The sequence below is a fragment of the Lutjanus erythropterus genome, chromosome 8 (assembly GCF_056507025.1).
Source record: "Lutjanus erythropterus isolate fLutEry1 chromosome 8, fLutEry1.hap2, whole genome shotgun sequence".
In the NCBI taxonomy this organism is placed as follows: domain Eukaryota; kingdom Metazoa; phylum Chordata; class Actinopteri; order Lutjaniformes; family Lutjanidae; genus Lutjanus; species Lutjanus erythropterus.
This window is the reverse complement of record NC_139324.1, coordinates 43,013,927-43,041,029: the sequence shown is the minus strand read 5'-3', so window position 1 is coordinate 43,041,029 and position 27,103 is coordinate 43,013,927. Positions and strand designations below refer to the sequence as shown.

Here is a 27,103-nt window from a genome sequence, read left to right as displayed (position 1 = left end):
CCATAGTGTGAATGTGAGTGTGAGTGGTTGTCTGTCTCTATGTGTCAGTCCTGCGATGAACTGGCAACTTGTCCAGGGTGAACCCCACCTCTCGCCCAATGTCAGCTGGGATAGACTCCAGCAGCCCGCAACCCTTACGGCATAAGCGGTTACAGAAAAATGAATGAATGAATGAAAAAAAATAGAAAGATAATAAAGAATAAATACAGTGGACATGAAGCGCTGTCACAGTGACAGTAGTGCAAAATAGAGCAGAGGTAGCTTATGTCTGGTGGTGTGCATGCACAGATGATCTTCTCAGCTGTTCTCACGATGTGCTGGAGGGTCCTGCGGCAGGATGCCGTGCAGGCACCATACCATACAGTGATGCAGCTGGTCAGAATGGACTCGATGATGAAACCTGAAATATTTAAATTTCTAAACTAAAACCTACATTCTGGTGTCATTCTCAGCTGTACCTGGCCCTTGTGAGGCTCCAGTGATTAGCAATGTGACCAAGGATCATATGACTGTGAGCTGGAAGGAGCCTGCAGATGATGGAAAGTCCACCATCCTGGGCTACATGCTGGAAAAGAAAGAGACAAAGGAGATTAACTGGAACAAGGTGAACAAGAAGCCCTTGACAGAGAGGAGTCTGGACATTACAGGCCTCACAGAGGGAGCTGAGTACGAGTTCAGAGTCAGTGCCGTCAACGTCGCAGGGGTTGGCAAACCCAGCGAACCCTCTGCTAGTGCCACCGCACAGAATCCTATCAGTGAGTCCAATGACCTCTGAAAACTTTGCATAGTTAATGATATATATTAATGACATAATAAATGTACTGTTGGAGAAAACAGAGACTCTGTATGTAATCTAACCTTCATCAATGTGCCATTACCCAGCTCCTCCTGGTCCCATTGTGAACCCCAGTGTGACAGACACCACCCACAGCACCATCAGCCTCACCTGGTCCGCTCCCGCCAGTGATGGTGGAAGCCCTGTCATTGGATACTTGGTGGAGTGCAAGAGGACTGACACCACAGACTGGATTCGCTGCAACGTCCCCAGGAACCTGCAGGACACCAACTATGTAATCCAGAATCTCATTGACAAGTCAGAGTATCAGTGCCGCATCACTGCGGTCAACAAAGTCGGCTTCGGCGAGCCAGTTGAAGTACCTGGCAAGCATGTTGCCAAGGACATCATTGGTAAATATGATTTTGTATCAGTAGAATAAAGTATCACTGATATAACTTATGACATAAAGTATATATAACCTGAAGAATTACTGCTTATTTATAGCTGCATTACAACCGAGAAAATAAACGGCATGTTAGCCAGGTTCATTTAGGCTGTTTAAGTAAAAGTGCCCTGGTATATTTCCGTTTCACCTGACAAATTAGACTGGCTAACAGATGAATTACTATATAGTTAATGTATTCCTCAGCAAAGTATTACTTTTTATTCATGTGTTTTATTATATGAGAGGCACAAAATGAACCATATTTCCATGTAAAACATTAGGCCTATGCAGCTGTTCTAATTTAAGAAAATAAGACACTTTCCTTATAAAACTGTGTGTGTGTTAATAGTTCCTCCTGAGGCAGAGCTGAGCGCAGAGCTGAAGGATGGTCTGGAGCTGAACGCTGGTGCCACCATGAGGCTGCAGGCCACCATCAAGGGACGTCCCACTCCCAAGGTCACCTGGGCAAAGATGAACACCAACATCAAGGACCGCATGGGCATTGTCATCAAGTCCAGCCCCACTGACACCTTGGTGATGGTGGAGAATGTCAACAGATATGATGCTGGCAAATACATTCTGAACCTGGACAGCACAGCTGGCATGAAGATGTACACCATCACTGTCAAAGTTCTTGGTGAGTAAAGGATTGTTATGTATTTACTAAGCATATGCATTAATCTCAGTTTTTTTTGCATTGATTGTACTCTGTAGAGACTGACTGACACCAGCTACTCATGGTTCAAATAATCAGAAACAAGAAAAAATGTTTTGGGTTTAGCTCTATATTTCAAAAGACACTATTATGAATGCTGTTGTATCTCTCCAGACACTCCCGGACCACCAGTCAACCTGATGATGAAGGAAACAACCAAGGACAGTGCTTCCATCTACTGGGATGCTCCTCTGATTGATGGTGGCTATGAAGTCACCCACTACATTGTGGAGAAGCGTGACACTGAGAGGAAGGCCTGGTCCATCGTCTCCAAAGACTGCAAAAAGACAGCATTCCAGGTGCCAGACCTGGATGCTGGACGGTCCTACTGCTTCAGAGTGTCAGCCGTGAACAAGCTTGGTGCTGGAGAGCATTGCGAGACAGCTGACTCAGTCAGAGCATCTGGTGGGTTTTACAAGAGATGTTGTGCTTGACCTTCTGTTGCTTTTTGTTCTTGCAGATATGATACTCACTGCACTCATTTTTACTTTTCCAGAGGAGCCTGGGCCTGTCATGGACTTCAAGACCCTGCTGGTTACCAAGGACTCCTGCACTCTAAGCTGGAAAAAACCCCTCTCTGATGGTGGCAGCCGCATCATCTGCTATGTGCTGGAGGTTCTCAATGGTGATGACAAGTACAAGGAGCTTATGAGGTCCAAAAACATGCAGTACAGTGCCAAAGACCTAGTGGAGGGCAGAGAATACACCTACAGAGTCAAGGCTGTAAATGATGCAGGAGAGGGATCTGTCAAGGAGCTGAAGGTGGTCGCCAAGGACCAAATCAGTAAGTGACTGTCCATATTGTTAGAACTATTTCAGAAAGGGTCTAAAGTGTTCTAAAGTTTTAAAATACTCACTCCTCGCTCTGCAGTTCTTCCTACCTGTGACTTGAGAGAGCTGCCCAACATGTGCTACATTGCCAAGGAGGGCACCACTGTCCGTCTGAAGATCCCTATCATTGGCAAACCTACGCCTAAGGTCTCCTGGAAGAAGGGAGATGATGAAGACTTGACAGACACTGGCCGAGTGTGTGCAGAGTCCTCTGCAGTCAACACCACCCTCCTGATCAGGGACTGCCAGAGGAGTGATGCTTCCAAATACACTATCACCCTGAGGAACAGTGCTGGAAGCAAGGAGTCCACCATTTTCATCAGGTGGGAATCAAGCTGTACCATGGCATGCAATGTCAGAAGAAAATACAAATTGAAGAATATTTTCCTGACAATGGATCACGCTATGCTAGTTTCAGTCATATCCATGAATTACTGCCTGTATTTAAATTAGTGACAAAGATTCCCATCCCCCTTTACTTTTCAGGGTGGTGGGTAAACCTGGAATCCCTGTTGGACCCATTAAGTTCAAAGATGTTACTGCTGATGGTGCTACACTGAAATGGGGCGCTCCTAAGGATGATGGTGGCTCAGAGATCACAAATTACATTCTGGAAAAGAGGGACTCCATCACCAACATGTGGGTGACAGTGTCCTCCGCTGTGGAGACCAACACCATGAGGGTGACTGGTCTCCATGAGGGCACAGAGTACATCTTCAGAGTCTGTGCTGAGAACAAGTATGGCGTTGGGGAGGGACTCAAGTCTGATCCTGTCATTGCTAAACATCCATTCAGTAAGTGACTGTAACTTATATTTTAAAGGCTGAATGTTGTTGAACTTAAAAATTAATCTTCTTCCCACTGTACAATATCACTGTTATTCTGCAGATGTTCCCGATGCTCCTCCTCCACCTCAGATAATGAGCATGCGCCATGACTCTGCTTACCTGGCATGGTCTGACCCCAGGAAGACTGGAGGCTCTCCTATCACAGGTGCAGTTAGCTTGGACATTTGACCTACCTACCATCAAACATCTATGTTATTTCATCATTTAAGTTGCTCTTTGCTTCTTATAGTACCTTAAATGATATTGATATGATGTGCATGTGAGTTTAATATGGATTTTGTTTCTGTTTCTGTACCTGTTTGGTACTGCACTCAGGCTACCATGTTGAGTTCAAAGAGAGGAATAGTATGTTGTGGAAGAGGGCAAGTCCAGCCGCCTTGAAGATGAAGGAACACAAGGTAACTGGGCTGACTGAAGGTCTGGAGTACGAGTTCAGAGTCATGGCCATCAACCTAGCTGGTATTGGCAGACCAAGCGCTCCCACTGATCCACGGGTGGCCCTGGATCCCATTGGTAAGTGTACAAAGTGATATAGCGGCAATAAGTATAAAAGAAAAATACACATTCTGTAAAATTCACAACAGTGCCTTCAGAATTTTTATGTCCCTGTCATTAGATGCCCCAGGTAAACCTGATGTAATCAGCATCACCAGAAGCACTGTGACCCTCCAGTGGACTGAGCCACAGTTCGATGGTGGCCACAGACTGACTGGCTACATCGTTGAGAGGCGTGACCTCCCTTCTAAGATCTGGGTGAAAGCCAACAATGTGAATGTCATTGAGCCTGCATTCACTGTAACAAATCTGCAGGAGGGCTGCAAATATGAATTCAGAATCAGGGCAAAGAATGCCGCAGGTGCTCTTAGCCCACCCTCTGAGCAGACAGATACCATTATCTGCACAGATGAATATGGTGAGATATAAACCTACCACTAAGAAGTTGTTTTACTTATGTCTCAGCATACTTTCAATGATTATCTTGGCATAATGCATGATAAATAAAGTTTTTTCTATTTTATCCAACAGCTGCACCAACCATTATTATCGACACTCAGGTGAAGGAGGGTCTGACTGTTCGAGCTGGTGATACAATTGTTATTACTGCCACAAGCATTTTAGGCAAACCTGCACCAACCTCATGCTGGTCAAAGGGAGGAAAGTACTTTAAACCCTCTGATATTGTTCATATTGAGACCACTGCAACTTCCTCCACTTTGTCCATCAAGTATGCCGGAAGGAAGGACACTGGAGAGTATGTCATCACTGCCAGCAACCCCTTCGGTGTGAAAGAGGAAACCGTTAAGGTCACAGTTCTGGATGTTCCTGGTGCTCCTGGACCCATTGAATGCAGTGGTGTCTCCTCTGAAAAAGTCACTCTTACCTGGACAGCTCCTACTGAGGATGGAGGCTCTCCTATCAAGTATTACACCCTGGAGAAGAGAGAGACCAGCCGCCTGCTCTGGACTGTCCTGGAAGAGAAGGTCATTGACTGTCACTATGTGGCCAACAAGCTTATCCAGGGCAATGAGTACTTCTTCAGAGTCTCTGCTGTTAACCAGTATGGTGCCAGTGAGCCATCTCATTCTGAGGCAGTCAAGATGGTCGATAGATTCGGTATGTGCAGTTGGTTAATGTTCCTCAATGTTCTAATCTTACATCCTACATTTGTGCTTAATTTTTAAAGGTAAGATGTCTCTGGAAGATGAAGCAAATTCATGAATGTGTTTTTTTGTCCATGTAGGTCCTCCTGGTCCACCATCTAAACCAGAGGTTGAGAAAGTTGATGGACATTCAGCCACTGTGACCTGGAGAAGACCAGCTGAGGATGGAGGAAGTGACATCATAGGTTACTGTGTTGAGAAGAAGGAGAAAAGGGGTATGAGATGGATCAGGGCATCCAAGAAATCCATTGCTGAGCTTAGCTATGAAGTTACCGGTCTCACCGAGGGCATTGAGTATGAATTCCGTGTTCTTGCTGAGAACAGAGCTGGCTTTGGAGAGCCAAGTGAACCATCTGTGCCTGTCAGAACAATAGTTGTTGCCTGTAAGTAAAAATAAATTAAATTATTAAATTATTTCATACATTAAGATACTAAAATGAAATCACCTGTTTTTAGAGAGTCTTGTATTTTGTTATAAAAGACACTAACCACTTTTTTTTATGTCTGGCAGATGTGCCTGGACCTCCAGTCAATCCAAGAGTCACAGACACAACCAAGACCACTGTCACCCTAAACTGGGGAAAACCTCTTGATAATGGTGGACTTGAAGTTACTGGATATGTGATTGAGCACAAGAAAGAAGGAACAGAAGAATGGGTGAAAGATACCCCTTCATATCCACTTAGAATCACTGAGTTTGTTGTTCCTGAACTGGAAACTGGTGCAAAATACTATTTCAGAATTAGTGCTGTGAATGCTAAGGGAGCAGGTGAACCTGCTGAAACTCAGGAACTGGTTGAGATTGTGGAGCGGGCAGCTGAACCTGATTTGGAGTTGGATGTTGAGCTGAGAAGAACCCTTGTTGTCAGGGCTGGCTGCTCAATTCGCCTCTTTGTGCCAATCAAGGGACGTCCTACACCTACAGTCACCTGGACCAAGGAGGGTGGTCCTGTTCCACGTGCCGTCATTGATAGCACTGAGTCATTTACAATGCTGATCATCCCTGAGAGTTCAAGGATTGATGCAGGCAAATATGAGCTTACCCTTGAAAACTCTGCTGGAAAGAAGAGTGCCTCCATACAAGTGAGAGTTCTGGACTCACCTGGACCTCCACTTAACCTGAAACCTGTCAAGATTGATAAGGAAAGTATTACTCTTCAATGGGAGATGCCTCTCATTGATGGTGGAGCCAAGATCACAAACTACATCATTGAGAAGAGAGAATCAACACGCAAAGCTTTTGCTACTGCTATTAAAAATTGCCCAACCACTTCAGCCAAGATTGGCGATTTGGGTGAAGGCTGTGAATACTACTTCAGAGTGTCTGCTGAGAATGAGTATGGCATTGGTGAGGCAGTTGAAACTGCTGATCCAATTCGTGCATCCCAGGCGCCAACTCCTCCAGAAAGTATTATTCCTACTGATATCACCAAGAACTCTGTGAGCCTGGCTTGGACCAAACCCAAGCACGATGGTGGAAGCAGAATAACGGGATATGTCCTTGAAGCCCAGAAGAAGGGAACTGATCAGTGGGCACATGTAACAACAGTCAAGACCATGGATTTCACAGTGAAAAATCTCAATGAGAATGAGGAGTACATTTTCCGTGTGATGGCTGTCAACCACTCCGGCAGAAGTGCTCCCCGTGACAGCAAACCCATTGTTGTTAAGGATTCTACTTCCCTGCCCGAGTTTGACCTTCGTGGCGTATGTCAGAAGACTGTTATTGCCAAGGCAGGAGATGACATCAAGGTTGAAATTCCAGTTATGGGACGTCCCAGACCAACTGTCTCTTGGCAAAAGGATGGCGCAGCCATGAAGCTCACACAGAGATCCAATGTGGAAACTACAGCTGCTACTGTTATCCTCAGCATCAGTGAATGCAACAGAGCTGACAGTGGTGTATACACCATGACAGGAAAGAACATTGTTGGTTCTGTGACAGACAACATAATTGTCAAAGTACACGATGTACCTGGGCCACCCAAGGGACCAATTAAAATTGTAGAGATTTCTCGAACCTATTGCATCTTTGCATGGGACACTCCTGAGAATGATGGAGGTGTTCCAATCAATAACTACGTGGTTGAGATCAGAGACACCACTACCCAGACGTGGACAGAGCTATCTTCCACTGTCATCCGTACCATGTTCAAAGCCATTCGCTTAACCACTGGATCAGAGTACCAGTTCAGAGTAAAGGCTAAGAACAGATATGGTGTTGGACCACCAACAACCTCAGAGGCAGTGGTGGCTGCCTATCCATTCAAAGTCCCAGGACCTCCTGGTACTCCTGGTGTTGTTGCATTTACCAAGGACTCAATAACAATTGGCTGGAATGAGCCAGTGTCTGATGGTGGAAATGAAGTCATTGGATATCATGTTGAGAGAAAAGAAAGAAGCAGCATCATGTGGCATAAGATCAGCAAGGGTCTTGTGAAAGGAAACATCTTTAAATCCACTGGTCTTGAAGATGGAATTGCATATGAGTTCCGTGTCTCGGCAGAAAACATGGCGGGAGTTGGTAAGCCCAGCAAGGCCTCAGAAGCAATATTGGCCTTGGACCCTGTTGACCCACCAGGTCAGCCTGAGCCAATATTTGTCAACAAGAATGCCATCACTATTCAGTGGACCAAGCCTGAATACGATGGTGGCTTCAAAATCACTGGCTACACTGTAGAAAAAAGAGAACTGCCTACTGGTCGCTGGATCAGGGCCAATTTCACCAACATCATTGAGACGACATTTACTATTAGTGGACTGACTCAAGATGCCTCATATGAGTTCCGTGTCATTGCCAGAAACTCAGCAGGTGCAGTGAGTGTGCCTTCTGAGCCCTCAGACCCAATTACCTGTAAAGATGATATTATCGAGCCACGCATTATGGTTGATGCAATCTTCAAGGATGTTGTTCTCCTGAAGGCAGGAGAGTCCTTCAAACTTGATGCTGACATTGCTGGTCAACCAACTCCATCTATGGTATGGACCAAGAATGGAAAGGAGGTTGAGAACACAATGAAACTGGAAGTTAGGTTCACAGAACTGACAACCACTCTGACCAACAAGGACTCTATCAGATCAGATGGTGGAGAATTTGTTTTGACTGCCACTAACGTTGGTGGATTTGCTAAGCATATCTTTAATGTTAAAGTGCTTGACAGACCTGGACCACCAGTTGGACCTCTTAAGGTGTCTAATGTCACAGCTGACAACTGTGTGCTCACTTGGGCTCCACCTGAAGATGATGGTGGTGCCAAGATTGAAGGATATGTGATTGAGAAGCGTGAGTCAAGCAGACTGGTTTGGACCAATGTAGTTTCAGACCTGCAAGTTACACAGCACAAGGTGACAAAGCTGCTCAAAGGAAATGAATACATCTTCAGAGTTATGGCAGTAAACAAATATGGACTTGGTGAAGCTCTTGATTCTGAACCCACTATTGCAGACAACCCATATGTGGTTCCAGATCCTCCAGAAAATCCTGAGGTGACAGCTATTACTAAAGATTCAATGGTTGTTATGTGGCAAGCACCTAAGAGTGATGGTGGAACTCCCATCACTCACTACAATATTGAAAGGAAAGACAGAATAGGCCTACGTTGGGTCAAATGCAACAAGAGGAAGGTCAAGGATCTGCAATTCAAGGCAACAGGCCTTGTTGTCGGACACGAATATGAATTCAGAATAACTGCTGAGAATGCTGCTGGAGTAAGTGCACCAAGTGCTGCAAGTCCATTTTACAAGGCCACTGATGCCCTGTACAAGCCAGGGGCTCCATGCAACCCCAGAATCTTGGACACAACAAAGTCTTCAATCACTGTTGCCTGGAACAAACCTGTATATGATGGAGGCTCTGACATCACTGGCTACATTGTTGAGACCTGCATCCCATCTGAAAAGGAGGAAGATCAGGAATGGACTATTGTGACACCCAAAGAAGGACTCCTTGCCACCTCATTCACTATCATTAACCTGAAGGAGAACCAGGAGTACAAAATTAACATCTCTGCTCTCAACAGTGAAGGAGTTGGAGAGGCGGCATTGGTACCTGGCAATCCCAAGGCAGAGGACAGACTCCTCCCACCAGAAATGGATTTGGATGCTGAGCTCCGTAAGGTTGTCAGTCTAAGAGCATGCTGTTCACTTAGACTGTTTGTGCCTATCAGAGGCAGACCAGCACCTCAGGCTAAATGGACCAAAGGAGACGGTGAGCCTATTGAGAGGGCAACCATTGACAGCACAACATCATACACATCACTCGTAATTGAAAACGTCAACAGATTTGACAGTGGAAAGTATAATCTTACGATTGAAAACAGCTCTGGCTCTAAGACAGTTACAGTCCAAGTCAGAGTGCTTGATACACCAAGTGCTCCACAGAATCTTAAGATTACTGCTGTAACAAATGAAGCTGTCACTCTGACTTGGGATCCACCAGTGAATGATGGGGGAGTTAAGGTGAAGAATTATATTGTTGAAAAACGCGAGTCCACAAGGAAAGCATATGCCACAGTCAACGCTAACTGCCATCAAACCACCTTCACAGTTGACCAGCTCCTGGAAGGATGTAACTATTACTTTAGAGTTTTAGCTGAGAATGAATATGGCATTGGCCTGCCCACTGAAACTGGTGAATCAGTTAAAGTGTCTGAGAAACCTCAGCCACCTGGCAAAATTACTCTCAAGGATGTTACTAAGAACAGTGTCACCCTCTCCTGGGAAAAGCCAGAGCATGATGGTGGCAGCAGAGTGGGCTGTTATGTTGTTGAGATCCAGCCAAAGGGTGTTGATAAATGGAGCCAGGCTGTGATTGTAAAGGAAACAGAAGCTACTATTAGTGGACTCAATGCAGGTGAAGAATACATGTTCCGTGTAGCAGCAAGAAATGAGAAGGGAACAAGTGACCCACGTCAAATTGGTGTGCCTGTGATCGTAAAAGATCTTGTGATTGCACCTGTAGTTAAAATGTTGTTCAACACGTTCAGTGTGTTGGCAGGAGAAGACCTGACAGTGGAAGTTCCTTTTGTTGCACGGCCCAAAGCAGCTGTCAACTGGGTAAAAGATGGTGAGCCTCTGAAGAGAACTACCAGAGTAAACTTTGGTGCAACAGACACACTGCTGAACCTCAGCATAAAAGAGGCTACTAAAGATGATGTTGGACATTACCGTATTACTCTTAACAACACAGCAGGAGAGACAACAGCAGATATTGGCATTGTTGTTCTTGACAAACCTGGCCAGCCAGGTGGTCCAGTTAAGGTAGAGGAGGTCACATCTGACAGTGTAACCATCTCCTGGAACCCACCAGAGTATGATGGTGGGTGCACCATCAAACACTACATTGTGGAAAAGAGAGACACATCAACAACTAACTGGATGGTTGTATCTGCTAACCTAGCAAGGACCAAAATCAAGATAGGCAGGTTGAAGACGGGCTCTGAGTATCAGTTTAGAATCACAGCAGAAAACAGGTATGGAAAAGGCCCAGTTCTTCTATCGGAGTGCATTGTGGCACAATACCCATACAAGCTCCCAGGACCCCCAGGAACACCATCCATTGCAGCCTGCACCAAGGACAGCATGGTTATCGCCTGGAACGAACCTGTAAATGATGGTGGAAGCCCTGTCTTGGGCTACCATCTTGAACGTAAAGAGAGAAACAGCATCCTGTGGGTAAAACTCAACAAGTCTCTTATTACTGACCAAACCCTCAAAACCACTGGTTTGGAACCAGGAATGGAGTACGAATACAGAGTTTATGCAGAAAACATTGTTGGAATAGGCAAAGTTAGCAAAGTGTCTGAGGGACAAATTGCTAGAGATCCTTGTGATCCTCCTGGCACCCCAGAGGCAACAAAGATCACTAAGGACTCAATTACCATTGTTTGGACCAAGCCTGAGTATGATGGTGGTGCAAAGGTTACAGGATACATTGTGGAAAAGAAGGAACTTCCTGAAGGCCGTTGGCTGAAGGCCAACTTCACTAATGTCATTGAGACAGAATATGTTGCAACTGGACTTGTGCAGGACAATCAGTATGAGTTCCGTGTCATTGCCAGAAATGCTGCTGGTGTTTTCAGTATGCCCTCATACAGCACTGGTCCTATCACTGCCAAGGATGAGATTGAACCACCACGTATCAGCATTGACCCAGAGTACACACAGACTATTGTCGTTAATGCTGGAGACAGCTTCAAGATCGACGGAGATGTTCATGGCAAACCATTGCCCTCTATCCACTGGATGAAGGGAGAGTTGGAGCTTGCCAACACCATTCATAGAGAAATCAAGAACACTCCTACTCATGCTTACATATCTGTCAAGGAAGCTAAACTATCTGATGGAGGCCAATACATTCTCCTCTTGAAAAATCCAGGAGGAGAAAAGTCTGTACAGGTCAATGTGGTTGTTCTAGATAAACCTGGAGAACCAGAGGGACCTCTTGCTGTGACAGGAATAATGAAAGACAGATGCTGCCTTGCATGGAAACCACCACTACAAGATGGTGGCAGCAAAATCTCTCACTACATTGTGGAGAGGAGAGAGACAAGCAGACTCGTCTGGACTGTTGTAGACCCAAAAGTGGTAAACACTTATTTAAAGGTTACTAAGCTCCTGGAAGGAAATGAGTACATTTTCAGAGTGCAGGCTGTCAACCACTTTGGAGTGGGTGCAACTCTTGAGTCTGCTGCTGTCATAATCAAAGATCCATACATGCCCCCTGGAACACCCAAGAGCTTGGAAGTTTCAGATATTAAAAAGGATTCAATGGTGCTCACCTGGGAGGCTCCCACTGAAGATGGAGGTAGTCCTATCACTGGCTACATAATTGAGAAACATGACAAAGAAGGTGTAAGATGGATCAGATGCAATAGGCAAACAGTTACTGACTTGACTTTCATGGTCACTGGGCTCCTAGAAAGCCATAGCTATGAATTCAGAGTTGCAGCTGAGAATGCTGTTGGTGTTGGAGAGCCAAGCTCCCCAACTGTATTCTACAAAGCTCTTGATCCCATCTTCAAGCCTGGCCCACCACATAATCCAAGAGTTACTGACACAACTAAAACATCAGTGTTCTTGTCATGGGGCAAGCCTGTCTGTGATGGAGGCTGTGAGATTCAGGGATACATTGTTGAGTGCTGCACAACCACAGCAGTGCCTGCTGAGGCTCCTGCTGAAGCCCCAGCTGCAGAGGCTGCCACAGATGCGCCTGCTGAGGAATGGATAATGTGCACACCACCAACAGGGGTCAAAAAGACCAAGTTTGAAGTTCCAAACCTGAAGGAAAACCAGGCATACAAGTTTAGAGTATGTGCAGTCAACAAAGTTGGAGTTGGCGAGCATGCTGATGTTGCTGGAGCTATTATTGCTCAGGACAGGGCAGAAGAGCCAGACCTTGACATTGATCCAGAACTGAGAAAGATTGTGAGCATTAAAGCTGGAGCGTCCCTTAGATTGTTTATTCCAATCAGGGGAAGGCCCAGCCCTACCATCAAGTGGGACAAGGATGAAGCTGCACTTAAAGAGACTGCCCAGATCGAGGTGACCAGTAGTTACACATCCCTTGTAATTGACAAGATGAGCAGAAATGACAGTGGCAAATACACTGTCACTGCAGAGAACTCCAGTGGAACCAAATCTGCATTTGTTGTTGTCCGTGTTCTCGACACACCTAGTGCTCCTGTTAACCTGAAAGTAAAAGAAATTACAAACCAGTCAGTGACACTGGCATGGGAGCCACCTTTGTTGGATGGCGGGTCCAAGATCAAGAACTATGTTGTTGAAAAGAGAGAAAGCACACGCAAAACATATGCAGCTGTTGTAACAAATTGTCATGCTCTTTCCTGGAAGATTGAGCCACTCCAGGAGGGTTGCAGTTACTACTTCCGAGTGCTTGCTGAGAACGCACATGGTGTTGGCCTGCCTGCAGCAACTGTTGACCCGCTTAAGGTCTCAGAGGTGCCCCAGTCTCCAAAGAGCTTGATTGTTACAGACCAAACTAAATCAAGCATCTCTTTGGCCTGGGAGAAGCCTGAATATGATGGTGGTAGCAGAGTTGTGCAGTATCTCCTTGAAATGCAGCTCAAGGGCCAGGATAAGTGGTCTGGTGTTAACACATTTAAGACAATGGAGGCTACTGTATCCAATCTGAACTCAGGAGAGGAATATCTGTTTAGAGTTACAGCAATCAATGATAAGGGAAAAAGTGACCCCAGAGTCCTTGCTGGTCCCGTGATGGCCAAGGACTTAGTCTTTGAGCCAGATATTCGGCCAGCATTCAGCAACTACAGTGTCCATGTGGGTAAAGACCTGAACGTTGACATTCCCATCTTTGGACGTCCTAAACCAACAGTCTCATGGACTAAAGATGGAGCTCCTTTGAAGTTCACTACCAGAGTTAATATCCTCAACACAGCAACACATACAACACTGAGTATTAAGGAGGCAGCAGGTGATGATGGTGGTATGTACAGTATAAATCTTGCTAACTCAGTTGGAAAGAAGGACACGACTATTGAAATCATCGTACTTGACAAGCCTGGCCCTCCATCCGGCCCTGTTAGATTTGATGAAATCACAACACAGAGTGTCACAATTTCATGGGACCCACCAAAACACAATGGTGGCTGCCAGATTTCAAACTACATTGTACAGAAGAGAGATACAACTACAACAACATGGGAAAATGTCAGCATCAACTGTGCCAGAACCTCCATCAAAGTGCCTAGACTGAAGACTGGAGCTGAGTACCAGTTCAGGATCATTGCTCAGAACCGCTATGGCAAGAGTCATGGTTTGGATTCATCTGCAGTGGTTGCTCAGTACCCATACAGAGAGCCAGGCCCACCAGGCACTCCCTTCATCGCTTCTCTCTCTAGGGACCACCAGATTGTTGAATGGCATGAGCCTGTCTCAGATGGAGGCAGCCCTGTTCTTGGCTACCATCTTGAAAGGAAAGAGAGGAATAGTATTCTCTGGGTCAAAATCAACAAGACACTTATTCACGAGACTAGTTTCAAGAGTCACCCCTTAGATGAAGGTGTTGAGTATGAATACAGAGTTTATGCTGAAAATATTGTTGGCATTGGCAGGTGCAGTAAGGTCTCGGAAGGCTGTGTTGCCCGTGATCCATGTGATCCTCCTGGCACACCAGAGGCCATCCATGTGACCAAAGATACCATTGTCATTCAGTGGACTAAACCTGAGTACGATGGTGGCAGTAATATAACTGGCTACACTGTGGAGAAGCGTGATCTGCCAGAGGGCAGGTGGGTAAGGGCAAACTTCACTAATGTGATTGAAACCCAGTTCACTGTCACTGGTCTGACTGAAAATGCGCAGTATGACTTTAGAGTCATTGCCAAAAATGCCGTCGGTACCATCAGCAAGCCATCCTACAACAGTGGACCAATCACTGCAAGTGATAATGTGGAGGCACCCAAATTCTCCATTGATCCTGCATTCACTAAGACTATTATCATCAATGCTGGAGAAACATTCAAGCTAGATGCTGATGTCCGTGGCAAACCATTGCCTACAGTCAAGTGGTTCAAGGATGAAAAACCAATCGAGAATACATTGAGACTTGAGATCAAAAACACAGAACACCATGCAATGATTGTCATTAAGGACTCTGTTAGAATTGATGGCGGAATGTACACACTCCAGCTAACAAATGTGGCTGGTAGTGAAACTATTCCATTCAAGGTTGTGGTTCTGGACAGGCCCAGTCAATGTGAAGGACCCCTCCACATTACTGGAGTAGCTGAAGATAGATGCACACTGGTATGGCGTGCCCCTCTGCATGATGGAGGTAGTCCTATTACACACTATGTCATTGAGAGAAGAGAGACCAGCCGTCTAGCTTGGACTGTCGTTTCGAACAGCTGCAACAACACTTGCTATAAAGTCACCAAACTACTGGAAGGCAATGAGTATATGTTCCGTGTCATGGCAGTTAACAGTTATGGTGTCAGTGAGCCACTTGAATCTGGTGGAGTGATCATGAAGACTCCATTTGTTCCTCCGGGTCCTCCTCACATTGAAGAAATATCCAACATTGCCCATGATGGCATGACTGTCACTTGGTCAGCCCCTGAATCTGATGGTGGCAGTGAGATTATCAATTACAACATTGAAAAGAAGGACAGAAATGGAATCAAATGGACCAGATGCAACAGACAGAAGGTCACTGACCTCTCCTTTAGAGTTACAGGACTAACCACTGGCCATGAATATGAGTTCAGAGTGGCTGCTGAGAATGTAGTTGGAGTGGGAGAGCCAAGCATTCCAAGTTCATACTACAAAGCCTGTGATCCCAAGTATAAACCAGGTGCCCCAGCATATGTGCATGTAATTGACTCCACAAAGACTTCTATTACAGTGTCATGGGGTAAGCCTCTGTCTGATGGTGGCAGCACCATTCAAGGATACATTGTTGAAGTCTGCAAGGCTGAGGAGGAGGAATGGACCATGGTTACTCCCCCCACTGGCCTGCGTGTCAACAAATATGAAATTACCAAACTTACTGAGGGTCAGGAGTACAAGATCCAGGTGTGTGCTTTGAACAAACTAGGAGTTGGCGAACCAGCAGCGCTCTCTGGAACAGCTAAGCCAGAGGAAAGGGTGGAACCACCAGAGATCCACCTTGACTCTGAACTGAGGAAGGGCATTGTTGTGAAAGCTGGAGGATCTGTTAGAATCCATATTCCATTCAAGGGCAGACCAACACCAGAGATTAAGTGGACTAAGGATGAGGGAGACCTGACTGAAAAGGTGGTGGTCGAGAAAGCTCTCAACTTCACTCAACTGTCCATTGACTCATGTGACAGAGGTGACTCAGGAAAATATGCCCTAAGCTTGACAAACAGCAGTGGCACTGTGTCCGAGTTTGTTGCTGTTAAAGTCCTGGATACACCTGGGGCCCCACAGAATCTTGTGGTTAAAGAAGTCAAAAAGGATTCTGTTACGCTTGTATGGGATGCCCCACTGATTGATGGAGGTTCTAAAATCAAGAACTATGTTATTGACAAACGTGAATCAACAAGAAAGGCTTATGCAAATGTGTCCACAAAATGCACCAAAACAACATTCAAAGTTGACAACTTGATTGAAGGTGCGATGTACTACTTCAGAGTCATGGCTGAGAATGAATACGGAATTGGCCAGGGAGTTGAAACGAAGACGGCTTCTAAGGCCTCCGAGGTACCACTGCCCGTTGGAAAAGTATCTCTCACTGATGTCACCAAGACCACTGCTTCACTAGCCTGGGAGAAACCAGAGCATGATGGAGGCAGTAGAATTGGTGGATACCTGATTGAGATGCAACCTAAGGGTACAGATAAGTGGGGAGTTGCTACAAATACAAAGACATGTGACGGCACTGTCACCGGCCTCACAGCTGGAACAGAATACCTATTCCGTATTATTGCTTACAATGAAAAGGGTAAGAGTGAGCCGAAAGCACTTGCTGCACCTGTTGTTGCCAGTGACATGACCATGGAGCCAAGCATTAATATGCAATTCAACACATACAGTGTATTAGCTGGAAAAGATCTCAAGTTGGAGTTCCCTGTGCTTGGCAGACCCAGGCCCAAAGTCTCCTGGACTAGGGATGGTCAACCTTTGAAGGTGACATCCAGAGTCAATGTGATCAGCACTCCAACAACAACTGGACTTCAAATTACTGAGGCATGCAAGGAGGATTTTGGCAAATACATTATTACACTTACCAATACTGCTGGAACAATCACAGAGGATGTGTCTGTCATTATTCTTGACAAGCCTGGTCCACCAACAGGTCCAGTAAAGGTTGTTGAAGTGAGCAACACATTTGTCCATCTTTCCTGGGAGCCCCCACTGTACACAGGTGGATGCCAGGTTAAGAACTATATAGTGGAGAAGAGAGACACCACCACTACAACATGGCAAGCAGTCACCACACAGCTTGCAAGAACAGCTTTCAAGGTCACCAAGCTGAAGACTGGTGGTGAATACCAGTTCAGAATCATAGCTGAAAATAGGTATGGAAAGGGTGTGCCTCTGGACTCCAAGGCCATTGTTGTGCAATATCCATACAAACCACCAGGGCCCCCAGGAACTCCATATGTCAAATATGCAACGAAGGAAATGATGATCATTGAATGGAATGAGCCAGTCAATGATGGAGGAAGTGCAGTTATCGGTTACCACCTAGAAAGCAAAGAGAGAAGCAGCATCCTGTGGAACAAACTGAACAAGACTCTCATCACTGATACTCAGTTCAAGATCTGCAATCTTGAGGAGGGTATTGGATATGAATTCAGAGTTTATGCTGAAAATATTGTTGGCATTGGTAGATGCAGTAAAGTGTCTGAGTCCTTTGTTGCTCGTGATCCATGTGACCCTCCTGGTGCTCCTGAAGCTGTATCTATTTCTAAGAACCTTATTAAGATTCAGTGGACAAAGCCGCAGTATGATGGTGGCAGCAAAGTGAATGGATATATTGTGGAAAGGAAAGATCTTTCCTCTCCTGAGCAGCGCTGGGTAAGAGCTAACTTCACTAATATCATTGAGACTGAGTATGTTGTCACTGGTCTGACGGAGAATGAGCAATATGAATTCAGAGTTATTGCACGAAATGCAGCTGGAGTCTTCAGTGAACCATCTGACAGCTCTGGCCCCATTACTGCTACTGATGAAATTGAACCACCAAGGGCCTCAATGGATCCCAAATACAAAGATGTCATTGTTGTCAATGCTGGAGAAAACTTGCTTCTTGATGCAGACATCTATGGAAAACCAGTTCCTGATGTTGTTTGGCTAAAAGAGGGCAAGGAATTGGACAAAGCCCTGCGCATTGAAGTGAAAACTACACAGAAACGTGCTGCTGTCACCATCAAGGATGTAACCAAGCTTGACAGTGGCCACTATGACCTTGTCCTCAAAAATCTGGGTGGCACAAAAACCTTCCCCATCACTGTCAAAGTCCTTGATAAACCAGGTCCACCCACTGGACCCATGAAAGTGACAGGAGTCATGGCTGATAGATGCATCCTTGCCTGGGCAGAGCCAACTCTAGATGGTGGGGCTAGTATCACTCACTACGTCTTGGAGAAGAGAGAGACTAGCAGATTGTCCTGGACAGTGGCTGCCTCAAATATCAAGGGTCTGTTCTATAAACTAACAAGTTTGCTCCCTGCAAATGAATACATTTTCAGAGTCAGAGCAGTCAACAAATATGGTGCTGGTGATTATCTTGAGAGTGAACCCATCATTGCATGCAATCCTTATAAGCCACCTAGTGCTCCTGGAACTCCAGAGGCAAGTCAAATTACAAAGGACTCTATGGTTTTGTCATGGACTGCTCCAGAACAGACTGGTGGAGTCGACATTGAAGGCTACCACCTTGAAAAACGTGACAAAGACAGTGTAAGGTGGACAAAATGCAACAGACAAAAGCTGACTGACACTCACTTCAAGGTCACAGGTCTAATGACAGACCACTTCTATGAGTTCCGTGTTGCTGCTGAGAATGAGGCTGGAATTGGAGAACTCAGTGAATTGTCCCTATTCTACAGAGCATGTGATGCCACAACACCACCTGGACCTCCACACCATCCCAAGGTGACAGACTACACAAAGTCTTCTGTGTCTCTGTCCTGGGGCAAACCTGCATTTGATGGTGGTGCCTACATCAAGGGCTACATTGTTGAAATGAGGGAGTATACACCAGTGCCTGAATTGACAGAGGAGGCAGAAGTAGCACCAGCCGTAGAGGCATCAGTTGAAAAAGAATGGGCCATGTGCACACCACCCACTGGCATTCAAGCCACTAAACTAACTATTACAGACCTGAAGGAGGGAGTAGAGTACCAGTTCCGTGTCTGTGCTATCAACTCTGAGGGAGTGGGTGAGGCTGCCAGTGTCCACAGCACTGTGGTTACTTCCGACAGGGTAGAAGCACCAGAGATTGAGTTAGATGCCGATCTCAGAAAGGTGGTATCTGTTCGTGCAGGAGGAACTCTGCGTCTGTTTGTCACCATCAGAGGAAGGCCTGAACCTGCTGTGAAATGGGAGAAGGTTGAGGGTACTCTCACAGACCGTGCTGCAATTGACACCACCAGTTCATACACCATGCTTGTTATTGACAATGTTAACCGCTTTGACAGTGGAAAATACTCACTAACGCTGGAGAACAGCAGTGGTACAAAGTCTGCTACTGTTGCTGTGAGAATTCTGGATACACCAAGTGCACCACAAAACTTTGCTGTGAAGGAGCTCAAGAAGGATTCAGTGACTCTTGCATGGGATACTCCACTTACTGATGGTGGTTCCAAAATCACAAACTACATTGTAGAGAAGAGAGAGTCTGTCAGGAAGGCCTATACTACCATCACTAGCAACTGCACAACCAACTCATTCAAGATTGAAGATCTGCCTGAAGGTGGCATTTTCTACTTCAGAGTCTGTGCTGTTAATGAATATGGCCAAGGACAGATGGTTGAAACCAAAGAAGTCAAAGTGTCTGAGGTACCTCTGCCACCAAGCAAGGTCACCCTTGTAGATATGACAAAGACCAGTGTGTCGCTGGCATGGGACAAACCTGCTCATGATGGTGGAAGCAAAGTAATGTGCTACAATGTAGAATTTAAGCCTAAAAGTGGAGATAAGTGGGGCACAGCATGTACAGTCAAGGTGCCAGAAGCTACTGTTGCCAATCTGACTCCTAATGAAGCCTATTTATTCAGAATTATTGCAATCAATGAGAAGGGAAAGAGTGAGCCAAAGGATCTTGGCTTGCCTGTGGTTGTAAAGGATGTTGCAATTGAGCCATCTACCAACTTACTGTTTACCACATATAGTGTGAAGGCAGGAGATGACCTCACTCTTGAGGTTCCGGTAAGAGGCAGGCCAAAGCCTGTTGTATCGTGGAAAAAGGATGGCCTTCCTTTGAAGCAAACATCATCAATCACCATCTTGAACACTGCAACCTCATCCAAAATTGTCATCAAAGAGGCTAGCAGAGAACATGTTGGCAAGTATGAGATCACCCTGGCTAACTCAGCAGGAACTATCACAGCAGATATTGGAGTTGTTGTCCTTGATAAACCAGGTCCTCCTAAAGCTATCAAGGCCGATGCTGTGACCTCAGACAGCATCACACTGTCCTGGTCTCCACCAGATTATGATGGGGGCTGCTCTATCAGCAACTACATTGTGGAGAAAAGAGACACAAACACACAGGAATGGCAGATGGTAGCAAGTAATGTTGCCAGGACAGCTTTCAAGGCTGGCCGCCTAACACATGGCTCAGAGTACCAATTCCGCATCTATGCAGTCAACCGTTATGGAAAGAGTATAAGTCTGGATTCACCTGGAATCACTGCTCAGTATAACTTTAAACAGCCTGGACCTCCATCCACACCCATAGTGAAACTGGCCACCAAGTCTTACATGTTGGTGACTTGGAATGAGCCAGTCAATGATGGTGGTAGTCCTGTTTTAGGCTACCATCTGGAGAGGAAAGAGCGTTCAAGCATTCTTTGGACAAAGATGAACAGAGGAATGATCAAAGATACAGAATACAAAGTCAATGGAATTGAAGAGGGCATGGTGTATGAATACCGTGTCTATGCTGAAAATATTGCTGGTATTGGTAAATGTAGCAAGGCCTGTGAAGGTGTAGCAGCCAGGGATCCATGTGACCCTCCAGGTACACCTGTGGTCACTGCTGTTACCAGAACATCTGTCTCCTTGTCCTGGGACAAACCAGAGTATGATGGTGGAGCCAAAGTTTCTGGCTACATCATTGAGCGCAGAGACCTTCCTGAAGGGCGCTGGACTAGGTGCAACTTCACCAATGTGCCTGAAACCCACTATGATGTGACAGGCCTTACAGAGAATAGTCAGTATGACTTCCGTGTCATTGCTAAGAATGCAGCTGGATTGTTCAGTGAGCCATCTGACAACACTGGCTCCATCACTGTAAAGGATGATGTGGATCCACCACGCATCATGATGGATGTCAAGTTCAGAGAGACAGTGTTTGTAAAAGCAGGAGAAACTCTGAAGATTAATGCTGACCTTGCTGGACGTCCTGCCCCTGTTGTTTCCTGGACCAAGGACGGTAAAGAAATTGAGCTGAGAGCCAGAATCCAGATTGTTTCAACAGATACCAGCACTTCTGTTATTGTGAAGGATTGCATCAGAAGAGATTCTGGACAGTATGCCCTGACCTTACAGAATATTGCTGGAACAGTTATTATGCCAATAAACTGTGTGATTATAGATAAGCCAGGACCCTCAGCAGGACCTCTGCAAATCTCAGACCTTACAGCTGAGGAGTGCACTCTGTCATGGGGTCCTCCTCAGGAGACTGGTGGTGCTAAAATCACACATTACATTGTTGAGAAGCGTGAGACCAGTGGCTTGGCTTGGACAATGGTGAAGGGAGACGTCACAAAAACATACTTCAAAGTCACAGGACTGCTCAAGGGCAATGAATATATCTTCAGAGTTTTGGCTGTCAACAAGCATGGAAATGGTGAGGCTCTGGAGAGTGATGCTGTAAAGATTACAGATCCATATACTTTTGCATCTGCTCCAGTTGGTGTTGATGTCACTGACATAACAGGTGATACAATGACCCTCACCTGGTGCAAGCCAGCCAGTGATGGAGGCAGCCCCATCATTGGATATGTGATTGAGCGCCGTGAGAAGACAGGTATGCGTTGGGTGCGTGTGAACAGAGATCCAGTTGTGGAATGTACCGCCGTAGCAACCAAACTGCGTAAGGGCTGTGAGTATGACTTCAGAGTCTATGCTGAAAATGCTGCAGGTCTGAGTCCTCCAAGTGAACCATCTGCATCATTTAGAGCTCTAGATCCTCTGGTTGTTCCTTCTCGCCCAACCAAGCCAAAGATTGTCAATTCAACCAAGGACAGTGTGACCATTGTGTGGAAACCACCAACAGATGATGGCGGTGCTCCCATCCTTGGATATAGTGTAGAGTACAGAGACTACATTCGCAAACCAAAGCCAGAGGTTGAGGAAGATGAGGAAGAATATTACGAGGAGGAAGAGGAGGAACCTGAATCACCTGAAGAACTTGCAAGATGGGTTGAGGCTATCCCTCTTACCAAGAGCTTGGAGTTTACAATAACTGGACTAAAGACAGATGCAGAATATGAATTCTGTGTCAAGGCAATAAACAAAATTGGCAGCAGTGTACGCGGCCCATATTCGGATGGAGCTGCAGCAAAGGACAGAACTTCAGAACCATCATTTGATGTTGATATTGAGATGCGTAAAGTACTTATGGTTAAGCATGGCACTGCATTTACTCTCAATGTACCATTCAAGGGCAAACCCGTGCCATCAGTGACATGGGCCAAGGAGGGCATTGATCTAAAGGTCAGAGGAACCATTGAATCAACGGACTCCAGCACTTCGTTGACCCTTGAAAAGGCAACTAGAAATGACACTGGAGAGTACTCCGTTACAATTGAATCACCACTGGGAAAAGCAACTTTGCCCATGACAGTCAAGGTGCTTGACTCTCCTGGACCCCCCGTCAATGTTAAAGTTTCAGCAGTGACCAGAGATTCCGCAACACTCACTTGGGAAGCTCCAGAGAATGATGGTGGTGATGCAGTGAAGGCCTACCATGTTGAAAAACGTGAGGCCAGTAAGAAGGCCTGGGTGTGTGTGACTAGCAATTGCCACGTAATGACTTACAAGGTAGAAGATCTGCAGGAAGGAGCCATGTATTATTTCAGAGTTATTGGAGAAAATGAGTACGGAGTGGGTGTTCCTCAAGAGGCCAAGACTGGAACAAAGATTACAGGTAACATGAACTGAGTTAATAATTAATTAATTAAAATATAGTAGCTGTTAACTTGATTTTATACAACCATTATACTTTAAACAAAATGTGTATAATAATATTTCCTACTGTCTGTTACAGAGGTACCAAGTCCACCCATGAAACTTGGAGTTGCAAATGTTACCAAGGACAGCATTACAATTGTCTGGACAAGACCAGAATATGATGGTGGTAGCAGAGTCACTGGGTATGTTATTGATGCCCTGGAGAAAGGACAAACCAAGTGGGTGAAGTGTGCCACTGTGAGGACCATGAGCCATACCATCAAGAGCCTGAGGGAGGGTGCTGAGTACTTCTTCAGAGTCCGTGCTGAGAACCATGCTGGACTCAGTGAACCAAAGGAGATGATTGTTCCTGTTTTGGTCAAGGAAATACAAGGTATTATCTCTAGCATTACACTACATTTTGATATTAGTTATTTTATTCACATTTTATTGTCCCTACAAAACAGGATGCCATGCATAGAATATATAATTCGCTATTTCTGCAGATGCATTATCAAAGTAATATATAATGTAGGTTAATGACTGGAAAAACTGTATTGCTATGAAATGAAAATGACAATTTTACAGTGACGTTACTGATCGCATTCCTATCTTACTTTTTCAACAGAGGCTCCAGAGTTTGACCTGAAGAACTACCCCAAGAATACAGTTTATGTGAGAGCAGGATCCAACCTTACCTTTGAGATTCCTCTCACTGGCAGGCCCATGCCTAAGGTGACTATGTCAAAGAACAATGTTGTCATCAAAGGATCCAAGAGGCTACTAACAGAAGTAACTCCAGACAGTTTAATCATCACCCTCAATGAGAGCATTTCAAGTGATGCTGGCAAGTATGAAGTCACTGCCTCAAATGTGGGAGGTACCACCAAGATCTTCATTATTTTTGTTGTGCTGGACAGACCTGGACCTCCTATTGGTCCAGTCGAAGTTGGAGAGGTCGGAGAGACCACTGTATGTCTGAAATGGGCTCCTCCAGAGTATGATGGTGGCAGTCCTGTTACCAACTACATTGTTCTGAAACGTGAAACTAGCACTCCCACCTGGGCAGAGGTGTCAACTAGCATTGCCAGAAGTGCTATCAAGGTTACCAAGCTGACCAAGGGAGAGGAGTACCAGTTCAGAATCAAGGCTGAGAATCGCTATGGTGTCAGCGACCACATTGACAGCAAGCCAGTCATGATAAAGCTTCCATACAGTAAGTTAATGCACTTCAATACAAGTTGGCAAGAATAAGTGTAGCTTTCATATCTTTAACTCACTTTTTGTGGATAACCAACTGATATACTATGTAGAGTAAAAATAATCTTCCTATTCTAACGCCACTTTTGTCTTAGGGATTACAAATTTCTGTCATCAGTAACATGAATGTTGTCCATTACAGCCATCCCTGGACCTCCATCCACTCCATGGCTCAGCTTTGTGTCTAGAGAAAGCCTGACGGTGTGCTGGAACGAACCGGTCAATGATGGCGGAAACCCTGTGGTTGGATATCATCTCCAGATGAAGGAGAGGAGCAGCATCCTCTGGCAGAAGGTCAATAAGACAGCAATCTCAGGAAACCAGTGGCGAGTCACAAACATCTGCCCTGGCCTCATCTATGAATTCAAGGTCGCAGCTGAAAATGCTGCCGGTATTGGAAAGATGAGCAAGACCTCTGAAGAGGTGCTTGCTATTGATGCCTGCGGTAAGTATTTCTAATTATCTCCAATTTTAAATTGGCCTACAGTCTGAAATAATAGAGACAGCATACATTTAAAAAAAAAAACAGTTTTCTGTTGTTTAATGAAAATGTCATTTTTCTCACTCTCAATGCTACAGAGCCCCCAGCAAATGTCCGTATCACTGAAGTCACCAAGAACTCTGTCAGCCTGGCCTGGCAGAGGCCTCCGTACGACGGCGGCAGCAAGATTACCGGCTACAGTGTGGAGAGAAGGGATGCTCCCAATGGCAGATGGGTGAAGGCCAACTTTACAAATATCATTGAGATGGGCTTCACTGTATCTGGACTGAGCCAGGATGAGTCCTATGAGTTCAGAGTGTATGCTAAGAATGCTGTTGGGTCTGTCAGCAACCCATCTCTTATTGTTGGCCCAGTCACTTGTGTCGATGCATGTGGTGAGTTTGTGATTTACATCTATGGCTACATGTTTTCTTTATTATTTATTCTTTATTTATTTTTCTTTATTGGAATTATTTATATATTACTTAAATTACTATATTATGTCCCACAGGTACCCCAGCCATTGACCTTCCTCCAGAGTATCTGGATGTGGTTCAGTACAAGGCTGGAGCTTCACTTAAGCTTAAAGTCGGAATCATTGCAAAGCCTCTGCCAACGATTGAGTGGCTCAAGGATGGAAAAGAACTGGTAGCAACCTCTACCATGTCTGTTGAAAGCACAACTGAGTCTTCTGCTGTCCTGATCAAGGATGCAGCTCGCCTTCACACAGGCTCATATGAGGTCAAGATCAAGAATGTTCTTGGCTCAGCATCAGCAACCATCAGGATTGAAATCCTAGGTATTTTGAAATTCTTGCCTTGCCACTTCATATATCCATAACTCTGAATACATAAACTATTTGAATCGAGATACTTATATTTAGCATAGTCTTCCACCATCCCTGTATTTGATGTTCATATGCTCTTCCATGTTTTTTGCCTCCCCTTAGACAAACCTGGACCTCCAGCTGGCATCATTAATTTCAACTTAGTCACAGCAGATAAAATGGTCTTCTGTTGGGAGCCTGTGCCTGAGTCTGACCAGGGAGGTTCCAAGGTGACCCACTACATTGTTGAGAGACGTGAAACCAGCCGAGTGGTCTGGTCAACAGTTTCAGAAAGGCACGAGCAGACATTTGTCACAGTTGGCAAGCTGGTCCGTGGAAATGAGTATGTGTTCCGTGTAATGGGTGTTAATAAGTTCGGCATTGGAGAGCCACTGGAGTCTGAGCCAGTCATCGCAAAGAACGCCTTTGGTACGTTTTGGGCTGTGGAGTGTTGCAACTGTGATTGTTTATGTTAATAAGTAATACCATATTTTGTGACTGAGCTTCTGCAGTTGTCTAGTTCTTTGAGATTTTTCTGATTTTTCACATAATTATTGTGCAGCTATTCTTTGCTTTCATAGGGGAAAAATGGATTCATCAAAATTGTTCTTCATGTTACCATTGCAAGTTTGTCAATGTCTTTGTTATATATTTCTCCAGTAACTCCTGGGCAGCCTCATACCCCTGAGGTGAATACTATCACTAAGTCCACCATGGTGGTAGAATGGGACAAACCAGGTGTAGATGGAGGCAGCACCGTGACAGGCTACTACCTGGAAAGACGTGACAAGAAGAGCTTGCGCTGGATCAGAGTTTACAAAGACCCTATCACTGACGTCAAAAAGACCGTCTACCATTTGACAGAAGGAAACGAGTATCAGTATCGTGTCTGTGCCATTAACAAGGCAGGAGAGGGACCGTTCTCTGATGTATCAGACTTCTACAAGGCTGCTGACCCAGTTGGTAAGTACTCTAAATTCACAGATTTCCAACAAAAACAAGATAGATGTACACCTTCACCTAATAAATACATTTTACTTACAGATCCACCAGATGAGCCTTGCAAGCTGAAGGTGGTGGACTCCACAAAGACATCCATCACCTTGGGCTGGTCCAAGCCGGAATGGGATGGAGGCAGTGAAATCATCAGCTACATGGTGGAGAAGCTTGTTGAAGGAGAGAAAGAGTGGGCAATGATTACCTCCAAGGGAGAGGTCAAGACAACAGAGTACACAGTTCACAACTTAAAACCAGATGTCAATTACTTCTTCAGAGTCTCTGCTGTCAACTCTGCTGGCCGTGGAGAGCCTCTGGAGATGACTGAGCCTGTGCAGGCTAAGGATATCCTGGGTAACTTAATCAGTGATAATAAAAATGCAAAGCAAATTCAATGTATAAACCATAAAGC

General features: G+C 45.3%; 1 protein-coding gene across 1 annotated transcript in view; it reads left to right on the top strand.

Moving 5' to 3' along the window:
• LOC146323388 (titin-like) overlaps positions 1-27,103 on the top strand; it is a 199,585-nt gene that overhangs the window by 149,953 nt on the left and 22,529 nt on the right. Inside the window, exons 195-215 of the mRNA XM_084725583.1 lie at positions 453-755; positions 883-1,188; positions 1,573-1,860; positions 2,053-2,343; positions 2,435-2,722; positions 2,810-3,092; positions 3,256-3,563; positions 3,658-3,762; positions 3,933-4,130; positions 4,234-4,530; positions 4,644-5,231; positions 5,359-5,661; positions 5,790-23,105; positions 23,226-23,522; positions 23,757-24,344; positions 24,531-24,833; positions 24,968-25,264; positions 25,381-25,668; positions 25,819-26,124; positions 26,356-26,658; positions 26,740-27,045. Coding sequence (XP_084581709.1) covers positions 453-755; positions 883-1,188; positions 1,573-1,860; positions 2,053-2,343; positions 2,435-2,722; positions 2,810-3,092; positions 3,256-3,563; positions 3,658-3,762; positions 3,933-4,130; positions 4,234-4,530; positions 4,644-5,231; positions 5,359-5,661; positions 5,790-23,105; positions 23,226-23,522; positions 23,757-24,344; positions 24,531-24,833; positions 24,968-25,264; positions 25,381-25,668; positions 25,819-26,124; positions 26,356-26,658; positions 26,740-27,045 — 23,562 coding nt within the window. The remainder of the gene's footprint in view (positions 1-452; positions 756-882; positions 1,189-1,572; positions 1,861-2,052; positions 2,344-2,434; positions 2,723-2,809; positions 3,093-3,255; positions 3,564-3,657; positions 3,763-3,932; positions 4,131-4,233; positions 4,531-4,643; positions 5,232-5,358; positions 5,662-5,789; positions 23,106-23,225; positions 23,523-23,756; positions 24,345-24,530; positions 24,834-24,967; positions 25,265-25,380; positions 25,669-25,818; positions 26,125-26,355; positions 26,659-26,739; positions 27,046-27,103) is intronic.